At 38.1% G+C, this 26966-nt stretch overlaps 1 protein-coding gene across 2 annotated transcripts in view; it reads left to right on the forward strand.

Moving 5' to 3' along the window:
* SI (sucrase-isomaltase) overlaps positions 1–26966 on the forward strand; it is a 57782-nt gene that overhangs the window by 24995 nt on the left and 5821 nt on the right. For both annotated transcript variants that reach the window (XM_076340671.1, XM_076340670.1), the window contains 27 exons: positions 134–250; positions 807–961; positions 1542–1626; positions 2725–2781; positions 3438–3562; positions 3958–4046; positions 7203–7252; positions 8627–8797; positions 9738–9887; positions 11513–11722; positions 12505–12659; positions 13891–14059; positions 14930–15026; positions 15138–15250; positions 15353–15478; positions 16293–16421; positions 16533–16640; positions 16924–16986; positions 17250–17384; positions 17810–17894; positions 18826–18964; positions 22947–23080; positions 23504–23538; positions 23630–23746; positions 24999–25147; positions 26137–26221; positions 26317–26373. In XM_076340671.1, coding sequence (XP_076196786.1) covers positions 134–250; positions 807–961; positions 1542–1626; positions 2725–2781; positions 3438–3562; positions 3958–4046; positions 7203–7252; positions 8627–8797; positions 9738–9887; positions 11513–11722; positions 12505–12659; positions 13891–14059; positions 14930–15026; positions 15138–15250; positions 15353–15478; positions 16293–16421; positions 16533–16640; positions 16924–16986; positions 17250–17384; positions 17810–17894; positions 18826–18964; positions 22947–23080; positions 23504–23538; positions 23630–23746; positions 24999–25147; positions 26137–26221; positions 26317–26373 — 3105 coding nt within the window. The remainder of the gene's footprint in view (positions 1–133; positions 251–806; positions 962–1541; positions 1627–2724; positions 2782–3437; positions 3563–3957; positions 4047–7202; positions 7253–8626; positions 8798–9737; positions 9888–11512; positions 11723–12504; positions 12660–13890; positions 14060–14929; positions 15027–15137; positions 15251–15352; positions 15479–16292; positions 16422–16532; positions 16641–16923; positions 16987–17249; positions 17385–17809; positions 17895–18825; positions 18965–22946; positions 23081–23503; positions 23539–23629; positions 23747–24998; positions 25148–26136; positions 26222–26316; positions 26374–26966) is intronic.

Consider the following 26966-nt stretch of genomic DNA (forward strand, 5'->3'; position numbering starts at 1 on the left):
ACGTGTTGAATGGCTCAGTCACTCTGGCTAGCAATGAAGGTTGAATTAATACATCTCTGGAAACTAGAAGTTTTGTGTAGGGATTAGAGGTGCAGCGTACTGCACATCCAACACATTCTGTTTTTATTTAAAGATTGGAGCAGATATTTGTGGTTTCTTTGACAACACCACAGAAGAACTTTGCAGACGATGGATGCAAGTAGGAGCATTTTACCCATTTTCCAGGAATCACAATTGTGAAGGATTCATAGTAAGTTGTGCTTTCTCTTACAAAATGCTTTGTGTTACACTACCACATTCCCTTTAATGGTATCACTAGTAATCATTACTGTCACTGATGATTATGTAGCTGACTGGTTTGAAAATGGCAGAACTTTAAGCTCTTTTTATGAAATCTGAGAGGTTCAGCTTCATAAGGGTTAATTGCATATAATTGAGACTACACTTATTTGGCAACAGTTTCATGACCGTAGGTTGTGCCTATCACCAAGGGCAAGCACTCAGTGCTGTGTGACCCATCAGACTGACTCTTAGGAACCCTTTGGCATGCACCTGACTGCATGCCAGGATGAAACCCGGGCTAACCCTGATGCACCCTCAGTCCAGATGGGCAAGGAGGGATGCGCAGTGCAAAACACGGTGAGCCTGGAGGAGCAGGACCTCAGGCCACACCACCCAGAAGGCAAACACCATGCAGATGTGCACCACTGAATTTCTGCCTCTCTGAAACAGCAGCCACTTTTCTCATGTTTGGCAGAGTGTTTTCTGCATGCTGAAAATAATAATCATCTGATATTTGTTTTCAGCCTCAGGATCCGGCTGTGTTTGGACCTGATTCAGTCTTGGTGAAAACCTCCAAGTATTACTTGAACATTCGCTACACTTTGCTGCCCTACCTGTACACACTCTTTTATAAAGCTCATACTCAAGGAGACACAGTTGTACGGCCAGTTTTGCATGAGTAAGTTTAGTCATCAGCCTTTGTGATAGTTTTATGAGGAATAAAAAAATCAGACACATTAAATGTTGTTACGGACTATCTAAACAAATACAGCCTGTGAAAATGCACGTTGGAATATATATAGACAACTTCTCAATTCATGAAATACCATTTTAGAGTAATCAGAAGAATAAGCAGAAACCATCTGTAATTTCTGCATATATGCATATATTATTGTCGGTCACTCTTATGAGTTGCTATGAGATGCTATTGTCAGCTGATCAAATTATTCTCCACCATCATATATATATACACATTAGAATATATGTTTCCTTGCCTGGAAACTCTTGAATAAGCCGTGTCAAGAACACACGCACACCTACACTTTCACACATGTGTAGAGAATACTAACTAAACTAGTAAGACCTTACCTTCTCATCTTCAGATTGCCTCAGATTAAAACAAAAAAAAAGAGGGCAATTTTGATCTGGCGTTCTTCAGTCATGATTCTAGACAATCAGTACCCTGAAATATGGGGATTGCTGATGATGGTATAGTTCATAAAAAACCAGTTACTGCTATATCCTTCCCACTTGCCCAGGTTCTACTCTGATGAAGTGACGTGGAGTGTCGATAGGCAGTTCCTGTGGGGCCCTGGGCTGCTTATTTCCCCTGTACTTGACCCGGTAGGTTTGGCTGTTTTGGTATCGATCTCATAACCAGTTCATGGGGCGCAGGGACGTGTTGAGTCACCAGTCCAGCTCTTTTCTCTGGCAGGGGGCTGCAGCATAAAAACCCCAAGATACGCTATGCCCGTCACTCCTTTATTGCTCTGATCGAAACCACCTTCCAGTTCTGAGCCTTTGTTGTTCGGTCTTGTGACGATTCTGTTATTCAGCTTAAAGGTTATAGCTCCTCTACTATATCTGCATTTCCTGCTGAAATCACACTCTCCCTCCTTTTTTATGCTGAACAAGCTGAACCGCAAAAATAGGCTCTGCCGTTTCCCTGAGGATCCCAGGAAATTTGCTCTGGTCCTATTCTAGTCTGAACTCTTCTGTCTCGACCAGACCTGTAAACTCTCTTGGCAAAGAGATTGCAGAGGGCCTTGTTTATTAGCATCAACACAGCTCTATCTCCAGTGCAAACATGTTTTTTGCTGGATCCTTAGATTATGTTCCTTTTTTCATGGGTACATCGCGTTACTTGTTGATGGGTTCCTGACAAGCCTAGGTTTTGCTTCTTTTTTCTTCCCCCTCCCCCCCCTTCATTTATTGCTTCCAGTGAGAGAGCCCACAGCATTTTTTTATCGCTGCCGAAATGGAAAATCTTGCACTTTGTGCTATTAAATCCCACTCCTATTTTCCAGTCCTCTAGGGAGTCTAAGTCATCTGGTCCGATATTCTGATTCACCTCAGCTTTGTATCGTCTCTGCATTTCATTCAGAATCAGCTTCTCTTGCTGCATTTCAGCTTGTCTGAGATGCAGCAAGGAAACAAATAGCTCGTGGCTTATTCTGTGGCAGAGTCTTGTAAATAATGATTGTTAACGCCAGTAACACATATGTCATGGAGAAACACAACGTATTTGTTAAATACATAAAATGAAAGCAAGAATCTGCTGTCTTCCTTTCAGGACATCACCATAAAACCCATTAAAGAAAACAGTGAAGAGGAGAAGTATCAATGATTTTCTCAATGTGAACTTTAGTTTTATTGGAAAATTTAGTTTATTCGATTAAGTTGCCTTCAGATATGAAAGTCGTTTCTTCGTTCACCTTTCAGGGTGTGGATGCAATTCAAGCATATATTCCTGATGCAGTATGGTACGAGTATGATACAGTAGGTAAATGCAGAGGATACTATGGGGAGATTTTCTAAATGGCTATGTGACAAAATAAGATTGTCAGCCCTGCTTTGCTGACAGAGACCTAAAGTAAAGCCCACAGGAAGGAAAATGGTGAGACAAGGGATGAAGGGTGGTGGGTTAAGTGCACAACTCAACGCCTCAAGAAAGGACACAGAGGCGTGGAATATAGCACAGGAGATGGGAAGACAGATTGAGCGGGAACTTTAGCAAAGACCATGTCTGAAATAAAATAAAACAGAATAATTCTAATTCTAATACACGAGAGTTTGCAATTATTGTTTACTAATCTCATTTCTGCAAACAAGTTTCCCGCTGCTGTGATGATCCTTTTGATGGGTGAAAAAGGACATTGTTTGTGTCAGATTCCCATATTCACGTCAGAGTCCCAACAGGACTTGCTCTCTGCATTGACTGAGCCAAAACTGAATAGTGAGAGATGTTGATTTATGACATTAGATCATATTGATATGCAGTTGTTTTACGCTATGTGCCCATTGGCACATAGATGTTTACATAACTTCAGCCTTTTCTAAAAGGAAGCATTAAGATGAAACTCAGGACTTAAGAAGAAGTTCACAGCGGCGAGTAATGCAACGTGCCCGTTCTCTTTTACATCCCTGTCAATAAGGGGGCAAAAATCTCAGTGAGAAAACAATGGACCAACATGTACCTGCCAGCAGACAAACTGGGACTTCATTTGAGAGGAGGCTATATTTACCCTACTCAACAACCAGCTAACACAACAGTTGCAAGGTATGCTTCAAACCCAAACGCTTTTATGGTTTTGGTTTTGGTTTTTTTTTTCAAGACTGGGCTGAGGACTTTCAAATCAGTAGCGGTCCATTGTAATTAGCATTTTCACCTTGAAATATGGGAACAACCGTGAGCCGCACCTCACTTCCGCAGCTCCTGAAATTACAGGTTCGGTGATTAATTACAGGTTTATTTGCACAGCATTTTGTAAACTTGCCATGCATTTTAGTCTGTTTACATGAAAATGAAAGGCAACCAAGGACTAGTATCTAAGACACTTCTCAAAGTATTGCAACCCTGTTGAGTGTCTCGTTCTTGACATGAACATGAAGGATGTATTAAGACTGTTTCGATACTTGTTATACATGTAAGACCGAAAGTCTCTCTTTCCACAGCCGCAAGAATCCAATGGGACTTATAATTGCCCTGGATGACAACAATACAGCTTCTGGGGACTTGTTCTGGGATGATGGAGAATCTACAGGTGAGCAGTTATCAATAGTGAAATAAGTATGATTAACAAGGCATTAATACGTACAAGTTTCAATCTTCCTGCTGCTTTCATGGAGCAAGAATAAGACATTGTTGTAACACGCTATAAATACCTGCTCGTATGTCAATACTTTTGCATCACTTTTAAGTGGGAAACTGTAACTCTCATTAGTTTATTTTTTTCTTGTTCAGGTTTCACTGTAGCCTTAAATATGTGAAGGGGTTTGGTACATTGGCATGCTGACTGTTAAGCCATGCTGTCAAGATTGAAATATATTCTGGTATATATCCAAATTAGTTTCAACGGGTGCAAGAACGCACATAATTAGTGTTCAACACTAAGAAGTGGTAGAAGATGAAAAACTAGCACTGTTATTAACTCTCTGGAATTATTTAAATTGCTTGTGAAAACAGTAGAAATTTTGTTAACTCAAAAATACGGTGTTGGAGCCAACGGGGTTTTTTGCCATCTGTTTTCCACAGCATACGGGTGCGTAAGCACACGAGTGAGCGTGTACGGGCCATATTTGTCATGTTGCCAACCTTGCCTTTAGTAAAGCTGCCGGAGAACTTGTTTCCCCCTGGGATAGTCACTACGATTATGCCAAGGCCTGTCAACCTCATCTGTTGTGATGCACTGGCATCGATGCTACTTACCTCACCGGTTTTTTTTCTGTCAAACAATTTACAACACACATACCTTTTTTGCTTAGGGTAAGATTAAGGTTGCAACTTAATTCTGCACAAGTTAAAATTTAAAAAAAAACCCCAACAAGCGAACAACCACAACACAAACCTTTTAATATAAAGTTAAATTTATTTTGGCTTTCAGTAAAGTTAATGCTTTTGGAATACATGCATGTCTAAGGAAAGCAGGGTTCATTCTAGCGCAATGGAAAGAACCTTTCCATTATATAGCCATAGGTATTTTCTTCATTTTAATCTGGAGATGAAGGAAATTTTGACAAATGAAGTATCTTGAACTGTGGGATTTTCTGTGGGATTTCTGAGGATTTAGTTAGGCATCTTGTTTCCATTAAACTAAAAGGATTTGGGGTACTTAAATCCTTTAGGAAGCTTTTGCAGCCTTTGTCCTTCATTATATACTTTTTAGAAAACTCAGCAGGCAGTTCAAAGGGTTATTCTGAAATGATTTTTTGAAGAACTTTTGTGAAATACTCAAGCTTGTTTTAAAATGATTTAAGGACTCGTATTTGACAGACTTTATTGTTTTATTTGCAATGAACCATAACATTCAGAGCTAAGGACTTTGGTTGATGGCATATGCCAGTTAATACTGTTGCATTTCAAGTAGACCCGATCTTCTCCAATTCATGTCCTACTGTATCCATAGACTGCTGTCAGTGGCAAAAGTGTCAGAGTTGTCTTTAGCTACGCTGGAATAAAATGCAGGTTAGAAAAGAGGAAAAACTGCAACAGTAAGAATGTGCAGATAAAAATGAAGTTGGAGTAGTATTACCATTGAGGTAAAAATAAATAATGCTACAATATTATGTGCATGTTTAATTTATAATCCTGAAAATTAGGTCCACATCCTGCAGACAGTTGTTTATGGAGGTATTTTGTCTAACCATGCAGGTCCACATGTGGTATCCAAATTGGTGCATTCTTACCTCTGTCTTCTGATACACCTAACCACCTTCTTCTAGGTACTTAAGCGATCCAGTTTCTCTGGCTTCTCCTCCAGTTGCTAAAAGCTACCTTTATCCTTAGTCACAATCTATTTGTTTCACTTGTGCAGGGCCCAGGGCTCTGACTAAATTTCCATGAAAGCAAGCAACTCTTGGGATTCAAAACTTCATTCCCCCTTTCCTAATTGCATAACTACCTTGTCCTCTACTGGATGTCACTGTCCTTCTAACAAAAGCAGCAGAAGGAAAAATGTGATTATGTTTCACTTCCCATGCCTCAGCTGACACTGTGAGGTTTCACCCCGGGAGAAGTTCGGGACAGGCAGCTGGAGGAGACAAGGCTAGGAAACACTGACTCCGTTGACGGGACCACCTCTGTCAAAGCCTTCAGCTTCACTCACTGTCTCCTTGATGTACCAAACTCCCCATTAGATATTTCCTAGTAGGACCCGTACGTCAGAAATCTCAGCTCAGAAGTCTGTAGTCTGAAGGGTTTCTGCACCCTGCAGGAGAAGATGGTGGTGGAGGTTATTATGCAGTCTGTTAGTGGGACAACTACAGAAAATGCCAAAAAGTAAGATACTTGTTCTCCAGAGGAAAAGTGGTGCCAATATTAGGAAATTAATTGGAAAGAAAAAAAAGTTAGAAAACTTTATGCGTTTAACCTGTATAACTCCCTTTTGTTATTTTAAGTATACCAAACGTATCTCTCAGAAAAACTTTCAAGCCTCTACTGTTTTAAATTTTGTGGAAGTTTGGGATGCTTTTAAGAAATAGAGCTGTGATTTGGCTCATTATTGCCGCCATAAATATTGAAGGCCTTGGGTGGTTGCTATATGACAGCTATATGTACTCCTTTGTCAAGGCCTAAAATAATGAAGTTATTATTGTACTCACTTCTGTTGAGAAACAAAACAATAAAACATCTTATGACGTTATTTCCTGCCCAAAACTTACAGGTTGCAGTCTTTTCAGGGAAACTGTTTACAATTGGCTTGCAATGGTAGTATTCTTCTTTTTGTACATGGAACAAAAAATGCCAGGTTGACTCAACTTTTGCATTTCTGTTTGTGTTATTTCCGCTCTTATGGTTCTGTGGCATAGATTATCAATATTATTGTCATTTTTGCATGAAAAGTACTTATTTAGGTTATTTTAAAGGATTAACTTTGAGCCATACATCTGCATTTAAGAGAAGATAAGAAGGAACAACAGTAAAATAAAAAATGAGTACATTTTAGAAAAGCTAATTTCAATGCATTTTTGGAAAAATTTGGAACATTAGGTCTCCTGGGAGACTGGCCTAAGGACAAAAGAAGAAGAGAAATTTCAGTTCCTCAAAGAAACATTAGTAAATATTTGAGTTGCTCAGTGCAGCCTCTGAACGCAGTAGTGATAATAATTAGGAATTTATTGGTCTCTAGCAGTGGCACGGTCCTGTTTTCAATGCTGTTCCCTTCTGCACTGCAAGTGTAACTTCTTTCTTTACCTTTTAGGTACAGTTGAGAGTAAAGCCTACGTTTACTATGAGTTTACAGTTTCCAGTGTAAGTATTTTCTTTAAAATGTTCTTATTTTCATTTTCAATTTTTATTAATATTCTCTTCAAAGGGCATTCTTTTCTCCCTCCTTCTTCTCCTATAATATTTACTGAGAAGCAAAGTATTTGACAAAGTCAAAGCGGAGTCACGTTCAAAATACTGTAATTTAACTGGGATGAAAATCTGCTATTTGTCTTTTCCTCTCCCAGTTGATATAAGTATCTAGACAACTCCTGCTTCCTTTCACATGACAAACTCAGCAGCAATATTTATTGAGCAAGAGAACTGTAAAGCATCAGTGGCAGTTAAAACAGAGTCAGAAAGGAGGTGAATGCAGTGTTTGGGATTCTCAAAATATTGGAAATGTGAAAAAAGTCTCTGTACACTGTAAAAATATAGCTGACTGTTTCCAAAGAGTGAGAGGGAAACCTATGCCTTGTCTGAACCCACGGAATCTACTTCACGACTAAGTTTTAGTTTTTAATTTTTTTTAACTGAAACTGTGTTGGCAAGGTTAATTTATGGCAGAGTGAAGTCCAGATAGTGTTTCTATTTAATATTGAACGGAGCGATCATATGATGAGGATCCCAAGTAATATGATAACACAATTTTTTATAATAATAATAATAATAATAATAATAATAATAATAATAATAATAATAATAATATCTGTTAAAGGCATTCTTTCCCTTGCCATGGTGAAACAGCAGGGCAACAACTGAGAGAGAATGCATAGAAACATGGGAGTGGAAGCAAAGGACTAGAAGGTGGAAGCACATGGATTAATTATTTTTTCAGTCATAGGTAATCATATAATCATTTGTAGATAAGAAACCTCAGTTACTGTTGGAGTTTGAAACTCTTTTAGCCAGATCATCAGTTGACTGTAATGATGTTGAATTAAAAATGAACATAAACTTTCACGTGGAGAGTAATAAGAAAGTTATACACTGACATATATGACAGCCATGGTACAGTTCCACTCTTTGGACTCTTAGTCTAATAATAACTAATGCAGTTGAATAGGAACTGGTATTTTTATATCAGGAAAAGTGAATATGAACCTTCACTTGTTAGATCCCGGTGAGATCACAGCTGAGTAGAGGTTATCTGCCCTGTCACAGACACGTGTCAGCCTTTCCTTATTTCCGAAACAAGCAAAAAAAGGAAGCTGAAACACAACTATGAAGCATATTGTATATATGTTAGAAAAGCACTATTGTGAGAACAACAAGCGGGGCAATAATTAATACGTGAGGAAAAAGGTATTGGCTTACTTTATGCTACAATATGAAAATGTAATTAGAAAAAAATGTTAAATCAGGAGGATTTTTGGCAGATTTTTTTCATAAGAATATGATCACTGTATTATTTTTCAGAATGTTCTACAAATGAATGCTATAAACAGCAATTATGCTGATCCAAACAACTTGAAATTTGAAGAAATCAAGATATTGGGAGCGCTCCAGGAAATAACGGCAGTTACTGTATCTCAGAACAATGTTGTGGAAAATGGTCTACTTAATATCACCTATTATCCTCTAGAAAAGGTAAAACAATAACAGGAAAATGGGAAGTAAACATCTTTGAAATTGCATCACCTTTATTTTATATATTGCCAAGGACACTACTCAGTACTAATGTTGTTTCAACAGAATACATCGTGTATTTTATTACAGAACAAAAGTACAATTGCATTCAACCCAGCTGCATAGAAAGTGCACCTAAGCTCTGCTCTCAGACGCTCAGTGCAACAGAAAGTTTAGTTATGCAGTTATTCATGTAGCAGCATTTAATTTCTAAGAGGAGGAATAGCTTTGTGATTTTGTTTGATATTGGAGGAAGATACAAATTATTTATGTTTTGGATGAGTATTTGTGCATTGATTTTTTTAAAACAAAATCAAGCGCGCTGTTTAAACCTCCCTTATCATGTCATACAGAGCTTTTCACACCACGAATACAGGAAAGCAGCAACACAGTGCATTTATGTGCAAAGCAAGCGAACGTGCTGCTGCTAGTGGGAAGCTTTCATGAAAGTGCTTTCCCACACTAAGGACAGTGCTGGCATTGCTTTGAACTTGCATTGTACACCCTCCTTAATTATTACAAGTGCCTGAGTTACCTGTTATGTTATCTCTGTTACAGAATCAAAATAAAAATATTTTAACTTTTTCTTAACTCTTGCATTCATATTTCAAAACGTGAAGGAGCTGTGCCCTTATCTTTATTCCTGTTTGTTTCCAAAGAAGCTGTGGGATTGACTCCGTTTTTTTAGATTCTTAATTTTTTAGATTTTGTCTGTAAGAATATCAGTTGTGTGTTATTTGTTGTTTGTAAAAGTGAGACTATATCAAAAGTTACAGGACAGATTTTTCTGTGAGTTGTCACATAAAAATGTATTGTTCCTGAGGACCGGCATCTCTGCTGACTGAAGAAAAGATGGATTTGATGTGGGATTTAATAACTGTTTATTGTTTAATGTTTATAGGTTGCTCATATAACAGGACTTCAGCTTGAACTGGGAAAATCTTACACAGTAAAATGGACTCAAAAGCTGAGTGTCAATGAAAGGTTTAATTGTTATCCCAGTCCCAATCCAACACAAGAAAGATGTGAAAAACTTGGCTGTGTTTGGGAAGTAAGCAAAAATCATTTCTCTAAACTAATGAGACAGAAAGGTTTCCAGAATCATAGCTTTCTCTTTATAGTTGTTACAGTGGAAAAAGTCGTCTGGCAGATTTGTCAGATTTAAATAAAATGGGGGCACAGACAGCTGCAGGCCTGTACTAGAAGGTTTTATTTACCTCACTAAAACTAAGGCAGCTGGCAACCGTGTAAGCTCTTCCAAAGTATATCAGAAATTGAGGAAAAATGTGCTATTTTTTTGAAAGGTGGAAAGAAATAATACCAGAGTTATGAAAAAATAGAATAGACTTGAGATCTGCATCTTCAGCTACCTCTTCTGCCTCACTGGCACCGTGGCCTGCAAGGCTTATCCCCTTTGTCTCACCTTCATAGTCACTGAAGCACATTTTAAGTCAAACCGATTCCTCTGGATCTCAGTTTGAGAAGAAATCCTTGAATCCCCCAGAAATTTTGATTCATATGTGAACTTAATTGTTTATCTCCATGTCGAGGAGGTATATCCAAATCATAATCCCCAACATGCACTTCTTTACCACATAGCTTTATTTATTAGCATCCCATGGCTATAAGCACACGGGAGCAGCGAGCCCTGGCAGGGTTGAACTTTAGACGGTCCCTCCAACTAAATTGCTCCATGCTCCTCTAAATCTAAGTTTTACAGCTTGGACACATCTCCGAGGCATGAACACCAAAATTCTCTGCTAGCTACTCTTGAATCAGCAACAGCTGAAGTGGTTGGTGGACTGTGCTGATTTTGTTGCACTCTTAGGAATATTTTTTTGTAATTTTGGATATTTGGAAATGGCTTTTCATGTGAAATCGAACTCTGGTCCTGTTATGGACTGGGTATGTTTTGAACACTTGTTGAAAGGCGCTTTGAATTTGGTGACGACAGGTGAATAAATATTCATTAGCAATTAAGATGTGCAGAGCAGGCATAGTTTCATTTGAACAACTAGGCAGGATTGACGGTACGTATCCAGAGGTGGAAGGCTAATGCATTAACCTACATCAGCGCATCTAACCTCGGAATACCTAGTTTGAGTGTTTACGTTCAGCTGTAGCAGGAAACCGAAAGTAATTTTGATCTTGCTGTCAGGAGATCTTAGATAAATAGAATGTAATTCTCAGTGGATATTTTAAGGATAATTCGTGTGAATAAAGCCAATGGAAAGGTCTCGTCTGATGTTGCCTGAATATCTAATGAGTCTTGGGCACATCCTCTTGTGTGAGCCAGAGACCAGAGAGCAATGGGATTAAAAGGGAGGAAGCTTTAGGAATTTCAACAGGCCAAGACTAAGCCATGTTGTGTGATTGAGCTGAATATCATAGATACAGGGAAATTAAATCCACCTTCATTGTGCGAGGATTCAGTTTCCTGACTGACTTATTTGTACAGCCTTCACTAGATTGTTTGATTATATATGATTTAGTGTAGAGATCAATGGGTTCTGTATTACTTCTTTATTGTTCATTAGTTGCATTAAATTTTTCCCAAAATTCTACATTTGACAGCTATCTGATAAACATGGGAGTTTTGGATTCCATGCTAATAACTAACAAGAAATACAGCAGGCCAGTGTAGCTCACTAACCTGCAACTTATTTCTGTTTGCAGCAAGTAACATCAAACTCAGATATTCCACCCTGCTATTACAGCTCCGACAATGCTTACTCTGTAGACAAAGTAGAATACACCTCATCAGGTTTGGCAGCCAACCTCATTTTAAACAGTGCTAAGACCACAGCTAATGAGAATTTCACTACACCAATTAGTACACTACGCCTGGAGGTGAAATATCATCTCAACCACATGCTGCAATTTAAGGTAATGTTATTCCAGAATTTCTATGAGTATGTAATGGCCTATTGTTAAAAATAGTCTTATTTATGGAAATTATAAGGGCTTTTTACTGTCAATTTTATATTACACAGACAGTAGCACCCTTTCCTAAATATGTTTCTCCTTCTAATTTAGTCGTTATTGTTCTTAGCTCACATCTTTTTTTGTCCTGTAACTCTGTACTCTCTTTTACAATGAAATGATATGAATCAAAGGTATAATGTCAATGTATATCTGTAATGTCAGCCAGAAACTCTGGAACTAAAGACATTTTATTAGTATACAGGTAAATTTATTTATAAGGGTTATCATGACTACACAGTTTATTTTTGCATTAATCGTTCTACTTCTATTCTAAAATTTTTAATACACTGTTGTTTAGAATATAATTTATTACTGTTCATTTAATAATACTGAAATAAGTGTGAAGCCTTAAAATGGTCAAGCATCAAAAACTAACTTCTGTCAGCTTTCAGAATACAGAAAACTTTAAAAATAATCTCTTAAAGGTGGCTAAAAGATTAATCAGAAAGGCATTTACCATACTCACATATATATACACACACCTGTATTTTAAATATAGATATATACTTTAAATTCATATATATGAATTCACATATAAAGAATATGTCTTGAAGGAAAATACTCCTCTCGGCAAGTGTTTTCAACAATTTTCTATATTCATTTTAACTAATTCAGATTTCTATCGCTATAGGTAAGATTTCAAACAACTTGTTCATTGAAATGAATTGATTTTTACTTCATAGATTTATGATTATCAAAACGCACGATATGAGGTTCCGGTACCACTGAATCTCCCAAGCTCCCCAATAAGCACGGCCAAGGAAAGACTCTATGAAGTATCAGTTCAGAAAAAACCATTTGGTATACAGGTTTGGCGCAAAAGCACAGGAACAACCATGTAAGCCATAATAGTTTTATTTTATTTCACTTGTTTTTATTAGCTATTTTCAAGCCAAACCATTTTCTTGTGTACTACTTTTTAAATACCTCAAGACTGGCTTTTGTATCCTTCCCACAAAATAGCTCTGTCTGTCAAATGCCAGATGCTGCTGCAGCGGATATGGCTTCACCATTGCATTGTATGAAAGCACTGACCAGGGAGAGGACGGAGAAGGTGCCTTGAGCAATATCCGATTTTTTCTTGTAATCATCTAAGGTTTTTCCCCTGTCACTTCATAGTCTGACACTTGCTAAAAGTCCGTTATAACATGTTGAAGTGCAGAACGTAACTCCAAAGGCTGTTTCTTGTGTAGTTCCCAAGTCTCTGGGAGGCACAATGATTTTCTACGCTTCCTAAAATTTTCCTTAGGTGACCACAGCACTGATCATTAAGGATTGATCGTTTGATTCAGTTTTGGGGAATGGTTAGGAAAAAAAGAATTAGAAGAAAGTATTGTCTCAACTAACTTACAGTCTGACAAGAGCTTCATTTCTTTCCTTGATTAAGCTTAAGTCAGAGCTAGAAAACAGAGAACAATGATGTTAGCAGTTGCGTGTGTTAAGTTTTTTATTTAAAAAAACATTCTTATGTCATTTTTTAAAGTACTCAAAACTTAATTGCAAGCTGAGTTCTTTTTTGCCAACCACAGTAATCATTCAATGTGCAATTCAGCCTCCTGGAACGATGTAATTCTTTAGCAGAGCACCATCAGGCTGCAGTTTGTTTTCAACTGTAAAGATGCGGATTTACAACAAATGAGACCTATGAATACAGTTTCAGTGTAATCTGCACAAAAAGTTCAGTGACCTGTAAAAAGCACCTTATTTACTATATTCGATGTGGCACCAAGGATCAGTCTGGGAGGAAAATATGATCATACTCTCCTGAAACACATTTTCTCACTAAATTGCCAAAATATGATGCAACTTGCTATGCATGATGCCTGTGCATTATATATATCTCTCTGAGAGACACAGAGGACTTTGCGTCTCTAAACTGTGTATCAAATTCTTAGACATCCCTATTTCATATGCTTTAAGTTTTCTCGATAACCATAACAGTCTTATTTCACCTTGACTGAAGAGTGAGATTTTCAGAGAAAAAGAGAAGCCTAAAAAAAGTGTCTGCCAGCTAAACACAGTACTGAAGACACTATATTCTTGTTTTTATTTTCCTCTTTCCATTTTAGCTGGGATTCACAGCTGCCCACCTTCACGTTCAGCGACATGTTCATTCAGATTTCTACCCGCTTAGCATCCCAGTATTTATATGGATTTGGAGAAACTGAGCACACCATGTTTCGACGTAACATGAGCTGGCACACTTGGGGAATGTTCACAAGGGATCAGCCTCCTACTGTAAGTAGAAACAAATGTAGCTTTTGGACCAATGAGCCGAAAGTGCAGAGATGTTCGGCAGGACTTTAAAGTCCAGTGGATGTCCACTGGTACTGGACACACTTATTGACTTTGATCGTATTTATCATGGCTTATAATTTGGATGGTGTCTCAATGGCAATGGTCTTTAAACCTATTCTTTGTTTGTAACCAGAGAGACCAATGTGTGGAGCTCAGGCCCCGAGTCAGATGTCGGAAGACAACATATGGCTTAGAAATAACAGCACATTCCTCCTTTTTTTAATCTTCTCAGCTAATTATTCTGGAAGCTAGACATGAGTCAGGACAACTCCCACTACTTTGGGATTAAACTAGTACTTAACAGAAGTAAATTGGAAATCTTATTTCTATGTGTATACTTGTGTTATTTCCTACGAGATAGCACAAGGTTTACAATATGCAGGGACTAACCAATAAAAAATTATAGCTCTAATTTCCAGTTCAGGTTTCAATATATTTTTGAGTAAATGAAAGACAACAGAATGTCAGCAGCATCTCTTGATCACATAGACACCTGCTACTGTTTGAAAAGAAGGGAAAGTTTTGTCCTGGGGAAGCACTTTCTCATTAGCAAGTTTTAAAGGCAGTAATACCTTTGCTTTCCTTCCTGCCTGGTCAGTCTGAACAGGACTGACTCAAATAGTGAAGTTGAAAGTGAACTTCTACAGGTATGTTTTTTAGGTATGTAGGGTGTAAATATATAATTTTGGAGTTTATTTGTTGTATGTTTGGCAGTTGTGTGTCTTATCTTTTATTAAATTTATTAATAAATGTAAATAAGTGAATGCTTGCGATGTTTCCCCAGTAGAATGTATTTTATTTTGTTTGCAGTACAAGTTGAATTCCTATGGTTATCAGCCATTTTACATGGCTCTTGAAGAAGATGGCAATGCCCATGGAGTTCTCTTGCTTAACAGCAATGCAATGGGTAAGAAAACCTCCACTTTATTTTCTCAATGTATTTTATTTTTATGGTCAGTGTTTTGCAATAGTAGTGAATCCAGGCATCCTTTTCTCATTTCACTTCCCCTATTTCTAGATGTGACGTTCCAGCCAACCCCTGCCCTGACGTACCGCACGACTGGAGGAATTCTCGACTTCTACATGGTTTTGGGCCCAACACCAGAACTTGTCGTTCAGGAGTACACTGCAGTAGGATTCTTACTCTATTACAAACTAATGCTGGTTTTTGGTTGGTTGGTTGGTTTGTTTTGTTTTCACCTACTCACCACAAATATTCTTTCTTATTTTTAGCTGATTGGACGACCGGTCATGCCACCCTACTGGTCTTTGGGATTCCAGTTGTGCCGCTATGGATACAAGAATGACTCGGAAATTGCCCAGCTAGTGGAGGGCATGAAGGCAGCTGGGATTCCTTATGTACGCTGGTAGCAGTTCACATTTGAGCTCATGCCTGAACTTTTGGCTTCAGAGTATTAACTAAGACCATTTAAACACAAAATCAAAAAACAATAAAAAAAACCACCACCATGGTAGAGTAGAGCAGACTATGTTTTATGTCAGAGCTGAACATCTCTGCACACTCTGGGCCATGTTAAATGTAGGTGTCAGGCTGCTTTATTTTCCTTATCATTCACACCAAAGAAACACCCAGATGCCTTAGTCAGTCATGGACTCTCGCCATGCTGGCTATGAAGGAGCAGTGGTCAACAAGAAAAACAAGCAGGAAAGAAAATGAAGCAGCATCATTCCAATGGTATATTGCTTTGTGTCAAGTCAGCTATGATTTGGCACAGGTTGTTGTTGGGAAAGTTGAAACAACACATAGATCTATCAAAATTATACTGTAAATTGAATGTGATTCTTCATTTTAAATGTAATTAACATCACTATTTCAATACAGAACAACTGTTTCCACTGTTTCCTTATAGATATGGTAACATAGGTGCAGTTTCTGTGTACATACACGTATGTACAAATCCAGGACTTTTTTCTCTATCATGTATTAATTTCTACCCTCAGACTAGATGCAGTAGTGAAAGGTTTATTTTGTATTGGACTTGCTGATAGGTTGAGTAATATTCATTTAATAGCTTTAGGTTAAAGTTACAGCTGCTTCCAATTCTACAGTTCAAAAGTTCAGTAGTTTACTTATTTTGGCAGATTTTCAATAAATATGTATTTGGGAAAAAAAAAAAATTCATTTTACATGAATTGTTTTTGTGAACTGCAGGATGTCCAATACGTAGATATCGACCATATGGAAAGGCAACTGGATTTCACCATTAGCACAAGCTTTGCTGGATTACCAGCTCTGATTAACAGAATAAAAGAAGAAGGAATGAGATTTATCATTATCCTGGTCAGTTTTGAATACTGCTTTTAAATTTCAATATATCATTGCAGAATGCAGAATATATTCAACAGCATTTCTAAACTTGTTTTTTGAGCATAAAAGTGTTTTTAATTGTAGGATCCAGCCATCTCTGGAAATGAAACCAATTATCCTACCTTCTCAAGAGGTGTGCAGGACGATGTCTTCATAAAATGGCCCAATACCAATGACATTATATATTCCAAGGTACAGTTCTTAACAAGTTGATGACAGTAGAAGCATGCTGTATCCAAGTGAGCAACATGTCAGCCTAGACTTCAGTGCTAGCCATAGGGGGAAAGTCTGCTAATGGTATATTCATGCCTGGCTGTAAATGACACATTGAATAAATACTATAAACTGAATTGTCTTCAGTTTGTGTTGTCATTCATACAGGTATCAAGGAATAATGGTTATAGCTGTGTCTTGCTGATGCTCAGTTTATATTCAGTGTGGTTTGATTATTTTAAAATGTCCTTTGTCCTATTAGGTCTGGCCATTTCTTCCCAATCTGCAAGTCAATGAGTCACTGCCTGAGCAAACCCAAATACAGGTAAATACTGATATGGTTTGGTTATGGACCCAAATACAGGCAGAGCAGCACGTTAATTAAGGAAAATAGCAGCAAACTAGTTGATAAACCTTGTGGGAGGAATAAGGTACAGAAACTGGCCAGCCTTCCTAACAGAGCCAAAAAAGTTAGTGAACAAGTAATATTTTTTTTTCAATTTTTAAATTTTTTAAACAAATTCCAACATTTTAACAGTGGGATGCTTTCAATCCTGTATCTGTTTTGTTTTCCTACTATTATTACAGATCTACGGAGCACATGCTGCTTTCCCAGACTTCTTCCGCAATTCCACAGTGGGGTGGTGGAAGAGAGAAATCCTGGAGTTCTACAACAATCCCACCAACCCCTCAAGAAGCATCAAGTTTGATGGCCTGTGGATTGTAAGTGTAGAAATACATTCAATTTCTGGATTTTTTTTTCTCTGCCAGACACTAGCAGATAGGCTGGAGGGAAAACAAGCTGAGCACCAGGCAGAACCCGAGCCCCCCAGCCAAAGGCACCACTTTGGCTTTAGGTTGTACACTTGCACTGCCTCTGTATATCATGACTTTCTTCCTCTACTGTGACACTGTCTGCACAGGGGAAACGGCCCAGACTCACCGTTCTTCCCTTGAAACACTTTGTGGCTCCCTGTCCCTGCACCATGCCACACGTGAATGTGTCAAGAAAACAAGGAACGGCAGACTGAGCCTGCAGCTGCAAGGGCTCCTGAGGACTTCTACAATGCTGTTTATTTGTAATTTAGAATTCAGTGTGTTTTACAGGTTTGAAGCAAATACAATCAGGTTTTGCTCTATGTTTTTAGGACATGAATGAACCAGCAGCTTTTCTGAATGGTGCCATTGATGGTTGTAGAAATGACCTCCTAAATATGCCACCATATATACCACGTAAGTCTGATCACTCCTTAAAACAGTTTTAGGTCATTCTGGTTACTACGTAATTTCTTATATGGTATATGTGGCGTAAATGCCTAAAGTTAGGTATATAAAACCACAACTCATACCTGAAAGTGACCCTTTTTTTCTGAGATTATGGGCACATGTCAACCCCATCTGTTTCGGTGGGAGCAGTAACTGCATGGCACTTTTTAAAAATAAAGTTATTTTCAGCTACTTGCCTGCATATGGATTTTGATACCTATTTTATATCTAGGTGCTTTCCTTTAGGCATGGTAGAGAACGTAGTTCTCCATTTTGCAGTTTTCTCAGACAAATAATGCAATTAATTAAAAATTTAGAAAATATCCTTGTGTCTCCTCTCATTAACATTTATCTATACAGTCAAATACTTGAAATACTTAGCTTTCTTAGCTTGGCTTTACTTAAGTACTGGTGTAAAGTAGTACTAAGTAGTAATTATTTATTAATGGTTTATTAGCATACTCTTGTTGCTTACTGTTCTCTTCAGTTATTATGAATAGTTTCTCAGGAATTGTCAGGAAGTTAATATTCAGACACAGACCATACCCCCCACCCCACCATTTTTCTGTTTGTACGGATGATGCGACAGTGTTTACAAAGATTTGCAATATCTTCTGAATTTGGATATACTGTTTACTCTTTGAGCCTCTTCACTAAGAGCATCTGTAACTGAGATCTTAAAACACTTACAGACCCAGATGCCTACATAGGAATATTAGAAATATTCTATTTCAGAAAACTGGAAATATTATTTTTATAATTATAAATAAATAAATGACAGTATGCATAACTAAAAGAGCATGAATGCCAAAGAGATTATGAAAATTAAGAAAAAGTAACTCAAATAATTATTGAATGTTCATTATTAAAAAATAAATATTTTTTTCCCTTTCATTAGATTTGGGATACCGTTCAGATGGATTAACTGTCAAAACTCCATGCATGGAAGGTCAACAATATCTTCCAGACGGTACCCCTGTTAGACACTACGATGTCCACAGTCTTTATGGATGGTCACAAACAAAACCTACACTAGAGTAAGTGAAGTTTGCGTTACTTTCTTGTTGTCTTCAAAATCTGTAGCAAATGAATATTCTGTGTCTGCATTCTTATGGCCAAAACTTTCATCAGTTTATTTAACAAGCCTGAGATATCTTTCTTTTCATTCTAATATCTTCAATTCTTCAATTCAGTTAGAAGCGGAGTTCTGATGTTCAGAAGTTCGAGCAGCAGTGCTATAGCTCTTGCAGTTGGTATTATTTCAGTCACGTTACTGCTCAGTTAACACAGTGATCTCGCCCGCGGTGCAAGCAGGGCGGTATGAACCTGAGCTGCTGGAAAGGATGGGCAGGAGAAGGTGAGGTGGGTCTGTGCAGGTCTGAGCTGAAGCTGTGCTTCACTGCAATAAATACCTTCTGCAACTGGAACTAGCTAGAAGAAAAAAAAAACAGAACAGCTCAAGCATATCTACACCTGCAGCTGCATCGCTGACTGCCTCGGGACAAGCAGGCAAAGTCTTTATTTTGAGTTTAGCAGCTTTAAAATCACTGACCCTGAGCAGGCACAATTTTCAAGGTACCTTTTAAAGACAGTTAACCCACGTCTGATACTAAAGAATCTTCTTGCTCACCTAGCTGGGGAGCGATTCTTGCTATACCAGTTCTGAGGGCTTCATCCATATGAATGTTATGTTGTGCAAGCTTAATTGCTGACCTGCATTATGAAATAAGATGGCCATGGTGCTATTTCTCATACAGTTTAATTTGGATATAATTACTCGCCATCGAGTGTTTCCTTGTCCCAACACATTCAAGCACAACATGTTGCCTTTTCAGCAGAGGCTTCTATAATGAGACAGCCACCAAGGCTGTCCCGGGGCAATGCTCTGCATTGTAAACGAGAGCAGTCAGTCAAAAGACACCGCTCGGGTGTTCATTCACAGGGCAGAATGGAGAACAGGTCTGAACATTTTGATCAGCTGTTGGGAACAGTAATTACTCAGTGATAGTCTCAATAATTACTGTAATTAAAATATAAAATACTTTTTGTTTCTCGGTTTTGCTGGGATAGCCGGGTTTACTCCTAACATTGATATTGTTTTGGCCTTACGCTATACATCTAGTGAGGGAAAATGAATACAGTTTCTTAACAATGTTAATTTAAGAAGGGCTCGATTATGTCCCCTATTTAAAACAAATTTAGTAGTAGTGAAAAGGGGAAACAGTGACTTTTAAAATGCCAGCTGTGTGCATAAGGCTTTGCTCTTAAGAATGTACTTTCTCAGTTCCAAGGCAAACGTCGTTATCTGTTCCTTACTGAATAGTATCCCAGACTGCTTTTGATAACACCTGATCTAATGATAATATATCTGTGCTGTGTCATTTCCAATTCAACAAGTAAGCAAGGAAACAGTGTTCTTTATAGGTCTTAACGACCTTAAAGCCCTTGGTAACTTTGATATTACCATAAAGAAAGAAAATATCAAGGCTGCTTGAATTCTTGACTGAGTGGATGTTATATTTGGCAGCATGCCATGGCAGCGCTGCCAGTCAAGGCAGGAGTGAAATTGCTGACAGGACAGGAAGGAATGTCAGATACCTCTGCTGTCAGACAAATCACATGCGATTTGGGCATTGTAAGTAGACAATAATTTAACACTAAGAGGAATCTTACCGTCGTTTCTGTGTTAAGTATGAACTGAAATGTAGGGAAATACTGTCTTCTGTTTTGAGAGGTACCGTAACAGAAATGGCTATGAAAAATTACACAGCTCATACAGATATTCTCACACTTGTAATTTATAGAAAAATGTGAGTTTAAAAAAAAATATATTTATGTGTGTATATATCTATCAGCTCCCAATTTATTCTTTGGTACTAACTGAAGGAGTAATTGTGCAACCGAAGACGTGTTGCAACAATAATTTATTCTAATACTAAACATCCAAACCAGAAGATCGCTTGCATGCAAAACTCACAAAAGCCTGTAACTTAAAAGTGAACAGCAATTTTTTATGCAGCAATGTAATTTCGGCTCTCCATGCGTTAGACAGAGGGAGCTTCTGGATAGTGGCTTAACGCTATTTTTCCATAATGAGACTTTTGCATAGCCTTGAAAGCCAGAACCCTTAGTAGTGAATACAGTAACCATTTGGAGATGAATTCAGGCTTTGTGACATGAGTAGTTGCTTTTCATGGACAAAGCTGTGGCTCAGTCCTGCAGCAGAGAACTGGCACCTCGAGTCAGCAAAACACTCAGGCCGTGCTCATCCTTGAGCAGTTCTGCGCATGACATACGTACACTTTCTTTACATTTCAAATTTTATCTGCAATTTCCAAGGCATTGCAGAAGTAGGGTAAAGCAAGCAGAGGCTGAAAATGTTTGATAGTACGTTACAAAGAAATAGAAGATACTGGAAAACTTACTGTTTGTCTTGGAAGCAATAATTACAGCACATTAGTCTAGTTTAATTACCACGGTAATTTAAGTGACTTGTGTATTTTTGCTGTAATTATAGTGTCACTAAAGCTGCAAATCCTGTAGAAAAATAAATAAATAGTGCCTTATTGAAGCAGCTGTTTAGGCAATTATTGCGGAGCTAGCATTGGAGAGCAGTGCGATTTAATCAGTGTAGCTTTCTAACTAGTATTGCGGTTTAGTATTTTGCTGTAATGATTCACAGTACGTGTGCACAGCTGCAAAGGCATTATTCTAAGAAAGTGGAGCAGTAATGCATCCGTGCAGGTCACATAGCATAGAGCAACAGCATATGTTGCAAAGAACGGTGCTCATATCCTTGGCGGAGCAACCAGAAAGCATAAATTCCCCCCAACTCAGCTATTTTTTTTTTTTTTTTCCCTAAAGCTTACTTGGTTGCCTTTGCAGGTACTTTGTGGCAATGACCACAGCTTTATTTAAGAAAATTATTATTATTATTTATTTATTTGAGGTAATGGGGTTAATTGGTGAATCGATTCTCCACCCAGCTCATACACACCCACACCTCCAGGGCCTCAGGAGCTCTTCTCCTGAGTCATTGGCAAGCCAGTCTCCCTTCCCAATAGCAATGATCCTGAGCAAGGCCATAGGGTTTTAGTGCCAGAGCATCTTGAAAAGTCCTTGACAGTCATTGCCTGGTGCTAGCTGTTTCCTTCTATCCCCCAAACCCAAGCACCTGTACGTTTCCTGCCCTGTAGCTTCTTGCCTCTAATCTGGGAAAGAGAAATAAATCCCACAATCCTCCAAAGGTTACTAACCTCTGGTCGAAGTCTCTTCTGCTTATGAGGAAGTCAAATGTGATCAGACCAAGAGCTCAGCTAATGCCAAGGTAGTCACGCACATTGTTAGTAACTCCTTAGCTGTAAGGCCTGTTACCTGCCCTGAGCAGAAAACAGCTGGTTTAATATGTTTGCTTCTAGACAAATCCATGTTGGTCATTTCATATTGATATCATGTCACCCTCATGTTTCTGAAGTGACTACAGATCCATGACTTATTTTTTTGTTCCAATACCTTTTTGGCAACTAGAGTTATACTGACAGGTCCAATATTCCTGGCACCTTTATTTTCCCCCTTATGATCTTTTTGGTATGAGTTTTGTTAAATTATTTTCAACTGTTGCTGCAATTTTTCAGGTAATTTAAGAAAGGAATGATGTACCCTGGAATATATCGTGGAGCCCTTAAGAAAATGTGCAAGTTGGGCTACATTCGTATTTTCACACACAGTAATTAGCCTGAGCTGGAAGTCTGTATTCTAGCACCTCCTTGTTTTGCCAGTTCTTTTTCCAGCTACAGGTTGGCTGACACTGTTGAGTTCCTGTGTATGTGTGAATCATAGTGAATTGCATAGTAAAAAGCACATCTGGATTGGATGTATGCATATTCATGCATAAAACAATGCTGCCTTTCGCTATGAAAATATAAGCCGTTCTGTTTATTTTCAAAGAGGATCTTATGTAATAAATTCTCATGTAATTTTTCTCATGTAATTTGTTTTTTTGTCTATTTTCAATGTCAGCGGTTTGCAGAATGCCACCAAGGAGCGTGGGATTGTTATCACCCGTTCCACATATCCCAGTAGCGGAAGATGGGCAGGACACTGGCTCGGTGATAACACTGCAGCTTGGGATCAGCTAGCTAAATCTGTTATTGGTATGTAGAAGGAAAAGGATCTGTATTCAATTTACTGTGTGCAGTTATTTCTTTTCCTCCATCTACTTGCTTTTAGTGGTTTTAGCTGAAATAAGCTCTTTAGTTCAGCAACAAGAATTTGTGGTCAATTCCTTTTTTACTTCTTCGCTTCTGCACCAGGTGCTGGGAGCTCTTTTATTCCCTTGGAACCAGCCACCTTCCTGCCCTGTGTCCTGCCACTCATTTCTTTCTTTGCTCTTGACCAACCAGCTCCCATCTCTTTCTGCAGCAGAAAAACATGACACATTAGAGAAATCGTGGGGTTTGTGTTTTGTTTTTTTATTTCTCATTCAGCATTACAGTATGTACTATCTATGTAACCAATAGCATACCAAAGAGGGAAAAACAAACCAGCTAGTAATGTTGAATTATTTTTCCTTTCAGGTATGATGGAGTTCAGTCTCTTTGGAATATCTTATGTAAGCTAATGAGTAATTACCTTACATTTAATTATCTTCATGCTGTACATGAATTTATAGTATTCCAGTCGGATCATTTTAAAAATTTCAGACAGGGGCTGATATCTGTGGCTTCTTCAAAGACTCGGAGTATCAGCTGTGTCTTCGCTGGATGCAATTGGGTGCGTTTTACCCATACTCAAGGAACCACAATGTGAAAGGAACAAGGGTGAGTCACAATTTTTTAACGGTTGTTAATGGCTGGGCCTTTGCAACACGCATGTAGAGACCAGCCAGAACACTGCACGAGCTGGCCTGCCTCAAAAAAAATACATTCCAAGCAAAATGGACAAGAGAAGAACACGCTTGGCTTTTTATCAAATAAATAATTGTTTTTACTTACATGCTAGCTCTGCCGTAACCCTCCCCCTCACCTGGGAGGCTTTATGACCACAGAGGGGCTGCTCTGGGATTTGGACCACTTGAAGGAAGCATATTCTAAGTTTGCTTTGACTGAATCAAACCCCTACATATTTTTCCCTGTATGCCATTTTTATTTAAACACACTACACCGGCCAGACTAAAATAGAGCGCTTTTATGGCAAACGCACTTAAGGGAGCAAAACTGACCTTGGTGCTCTCAGCCCTAATTGTCCATAATTATACAACAAATGGGAAAATGGAGCAGTGTAATAAGATTCTGGAGTACGACTTGGCAATTTCGTTGCTTTGCACATTTGCCATCATCAGATATTGTATTTCTTTAAAGAGTAAAGGAAAATAATTGCCTAAATGTAGGTCTGTGCTGGCTAAGGACTATATTGTAGAAAGCTGTAAAACAAGATAACTGGAAAAATTAAAAAAAATGGAAACAGCACTTCTGTTCCAGTTAAAGCTTCAGGTCTAGCAGAGTAGAGCTACTTATATGGCATATATCTAATGGCTTAAAGTCTCCTTTTCAAAAAATGTGTGCTTTATCTTGCAGCGACACACCTTCCGATAGGACTTTTAAAGCCTTTAAAAATGCAGATTCAGGGTTATCATGTTGCTTCCAGTCTTACCCAATTTGCCAAGGTATTGTTCAATACATTTAATAAAGATTGGAAGGCTCCCTGACATCAGTCATTAGTGCTTCGGTCTCTTCTTGCAAGTCTTGAGTGCTGCCCTGCAGAAAAGAGGGATAATAAATTATGTACGCTGGGATATATCATGCCTTCAGGACACTTTGCATTAAACATTTTTTACAGTACTCCCGCTGGGTTTTCCTCACTTTCCCTATTTCTAGTTCCCCTCTTAGGGCTGACAGTGATATCTACTGTTTTTAGTGTCACTTACTCCTTAATTGAAGAATAAATAAATGAAAGTGCTCTAGTTCGGAGGAGAAATTTCCTCAGCTTTGTCTTGCTGTGTTGATTTTTTTTTTTTTACGTTTTCTGAATGAAACAATCCAGCTTGACTAACAACGGTCTCTTCTCTTTCAGAGGCAAGATCCTGTTTCCTGGAACTCAACATTTGAGGAGATTTCCCGGAATGTGCTGAATATAAGATACACCCTGTTACCCTATCTCTACACGTTAATGTATGACGCTCATGCCCATGGCAGCACTGTGATCCGCCCCATACTCCATGAGTAAGTGCGGCTCCTTTGCTCTCCTTATCAGGAATTTCCACTAAAAATTCTGTAGTTACACCCCTCCTGACAATAAAGTTTTCTCTTAATTACAGCAATTTTTATTTAAAAAAAAAAAAGCATGAGATTGAGAATGTGAGTTTTCAATATCAAGTCTCACTTGAACAGCACTAGTTCTCCATTTTTCACTATGCAAAATTGAACATTTGTTTCTCTAGGAGTAATATTTAAATTTTAAAGCTCACCTTTAACTTCTTTAGGGGCAAGCAACAAAATGCTGGGCATATGTAGAATCAAAAAACCAAATGTTGTAAAAAGAGCTGGACAAAAACTTTAAACAAAAAGAGGGAATTCTGTCACAAATCATGAGAGTTTTGCAGGGAAAAATGTTTTTTTTTTGTGTGTGTGTCCAAGCTGATATAGCAGATTTTTTAAAAAAAAGTTGTTAGACACACAAAGCCTTCTTTGTTCCTTGTCAGGCGGGGCAGTACCTGCAAAAGCTTTAACTCATTCTCTTGTGGAGTTAGATGTGGTCTAGTATCTACATGTATGTCCTGGCTGAGGAACACAGAGTTGTTTGCATGTATTGACTTGCTTTTTTCAAAGCAACTGTCTAAGAAAAAAGTGGTGCAAATTAGAAAGTGGTTCCCAGTCTGTCCACTACCTAATTTTATTATTGCTAATACCGGCCAAGCACAACAGACCTTCTGAGTTATGTGATCTAAATATACTGAAAAGCAAATGCAAAGAAATGGCAATAAAGCAAGCTAAGTAATAGCTTGCATTTCTCTAATGAGTTTCACATTAGGATCTTTATGCATTCTTGGCAAGCATTAATTGATCTATGAATTATTAACACTAGAATAAAGATGAGGAAATAGTAGATACTAGGAACAGTAGATTCAATTACCGACAAAAATATCTTAAAGAAGGAACACTTTGGAAAAGTTCAGCACCCAATGTCTAACCATTATTTCATTAACTTCCAGGTTTGTGGAAGACAGAACAACCTGGGAAATATATGAGCAGTTCCTTTGGGGACCTGCACTGCTCATCAGCCCTGTGATGCAACAGGTACGTTTTTAAGCACTTACGAATATATTAAAGTCACTTTAGCTAAACTTCACTTTTTGATTTAAGGTACCTCAAATGTGTATGTTTAATTCCAGAATGCTGTAACAGTGAATGCTTACTTACCCAATGCCCGCTGGTATGATTACTACACAGTAAGTCCTTTTAAAAGCTGTATTTTACATGTCTTCTTCAGAATGCTGTTCAGACAGCAGCAGGGTGTGCTGAGAGTGGTGGTGAGGTGTGAGCCCTCTCGCTCCCTTTTACAAACTCGCATTCAGTATCAGTTCTTATCAATATAACATCTACTTAGCTGATAAAAAAAACCCCCACTTGATTCCTGTATAATAATGTATAATAACATGACCATAGTCAGGGTAAATTAAAAGGTGAAATAATACCTTTAATTTGAAGTCCTTCCATTGAATTTTTTCAACCCTCAAATGATATACATAATGTCTTTGTAAGGAATGCTGGAATAGAGAAAGACAAAACAGGTTTAGCCGCATCATCTTTCACAGCAGATAAGAAAAGTTCTGGTAACAGGAAGAGCAGGCATCAAAAATCACTTCATTAATCACAACTTCGTATTTCACCTGACTGGCTCCTTTGGTTCAGCTGCTGTCACCTACAGTCAAACCAGTCTTTTATAGATACAGAATTTCAGAGTTTTTCTCTTAAAAGCATTATGTAGTTACTCCTGCAGTAACAACTCCTGACTAATCTGTCTAGCAAAAGATGATAATTT

Source organism: Aptenodytes patagonicus, chromosome 6 (assembly GCF_965638725.1).
Source record: "Aptenodytes patagonicus chromosome 6, bAptPat1.pri.cur, whole genome shotgun sequence".
Lineage (NCBI taxonomy): Eukaryota > Metazoa > Chordata > Aves > Sphenisciformes > Spheniscidae > Aptenodytes > Aptenodytes patagonicus.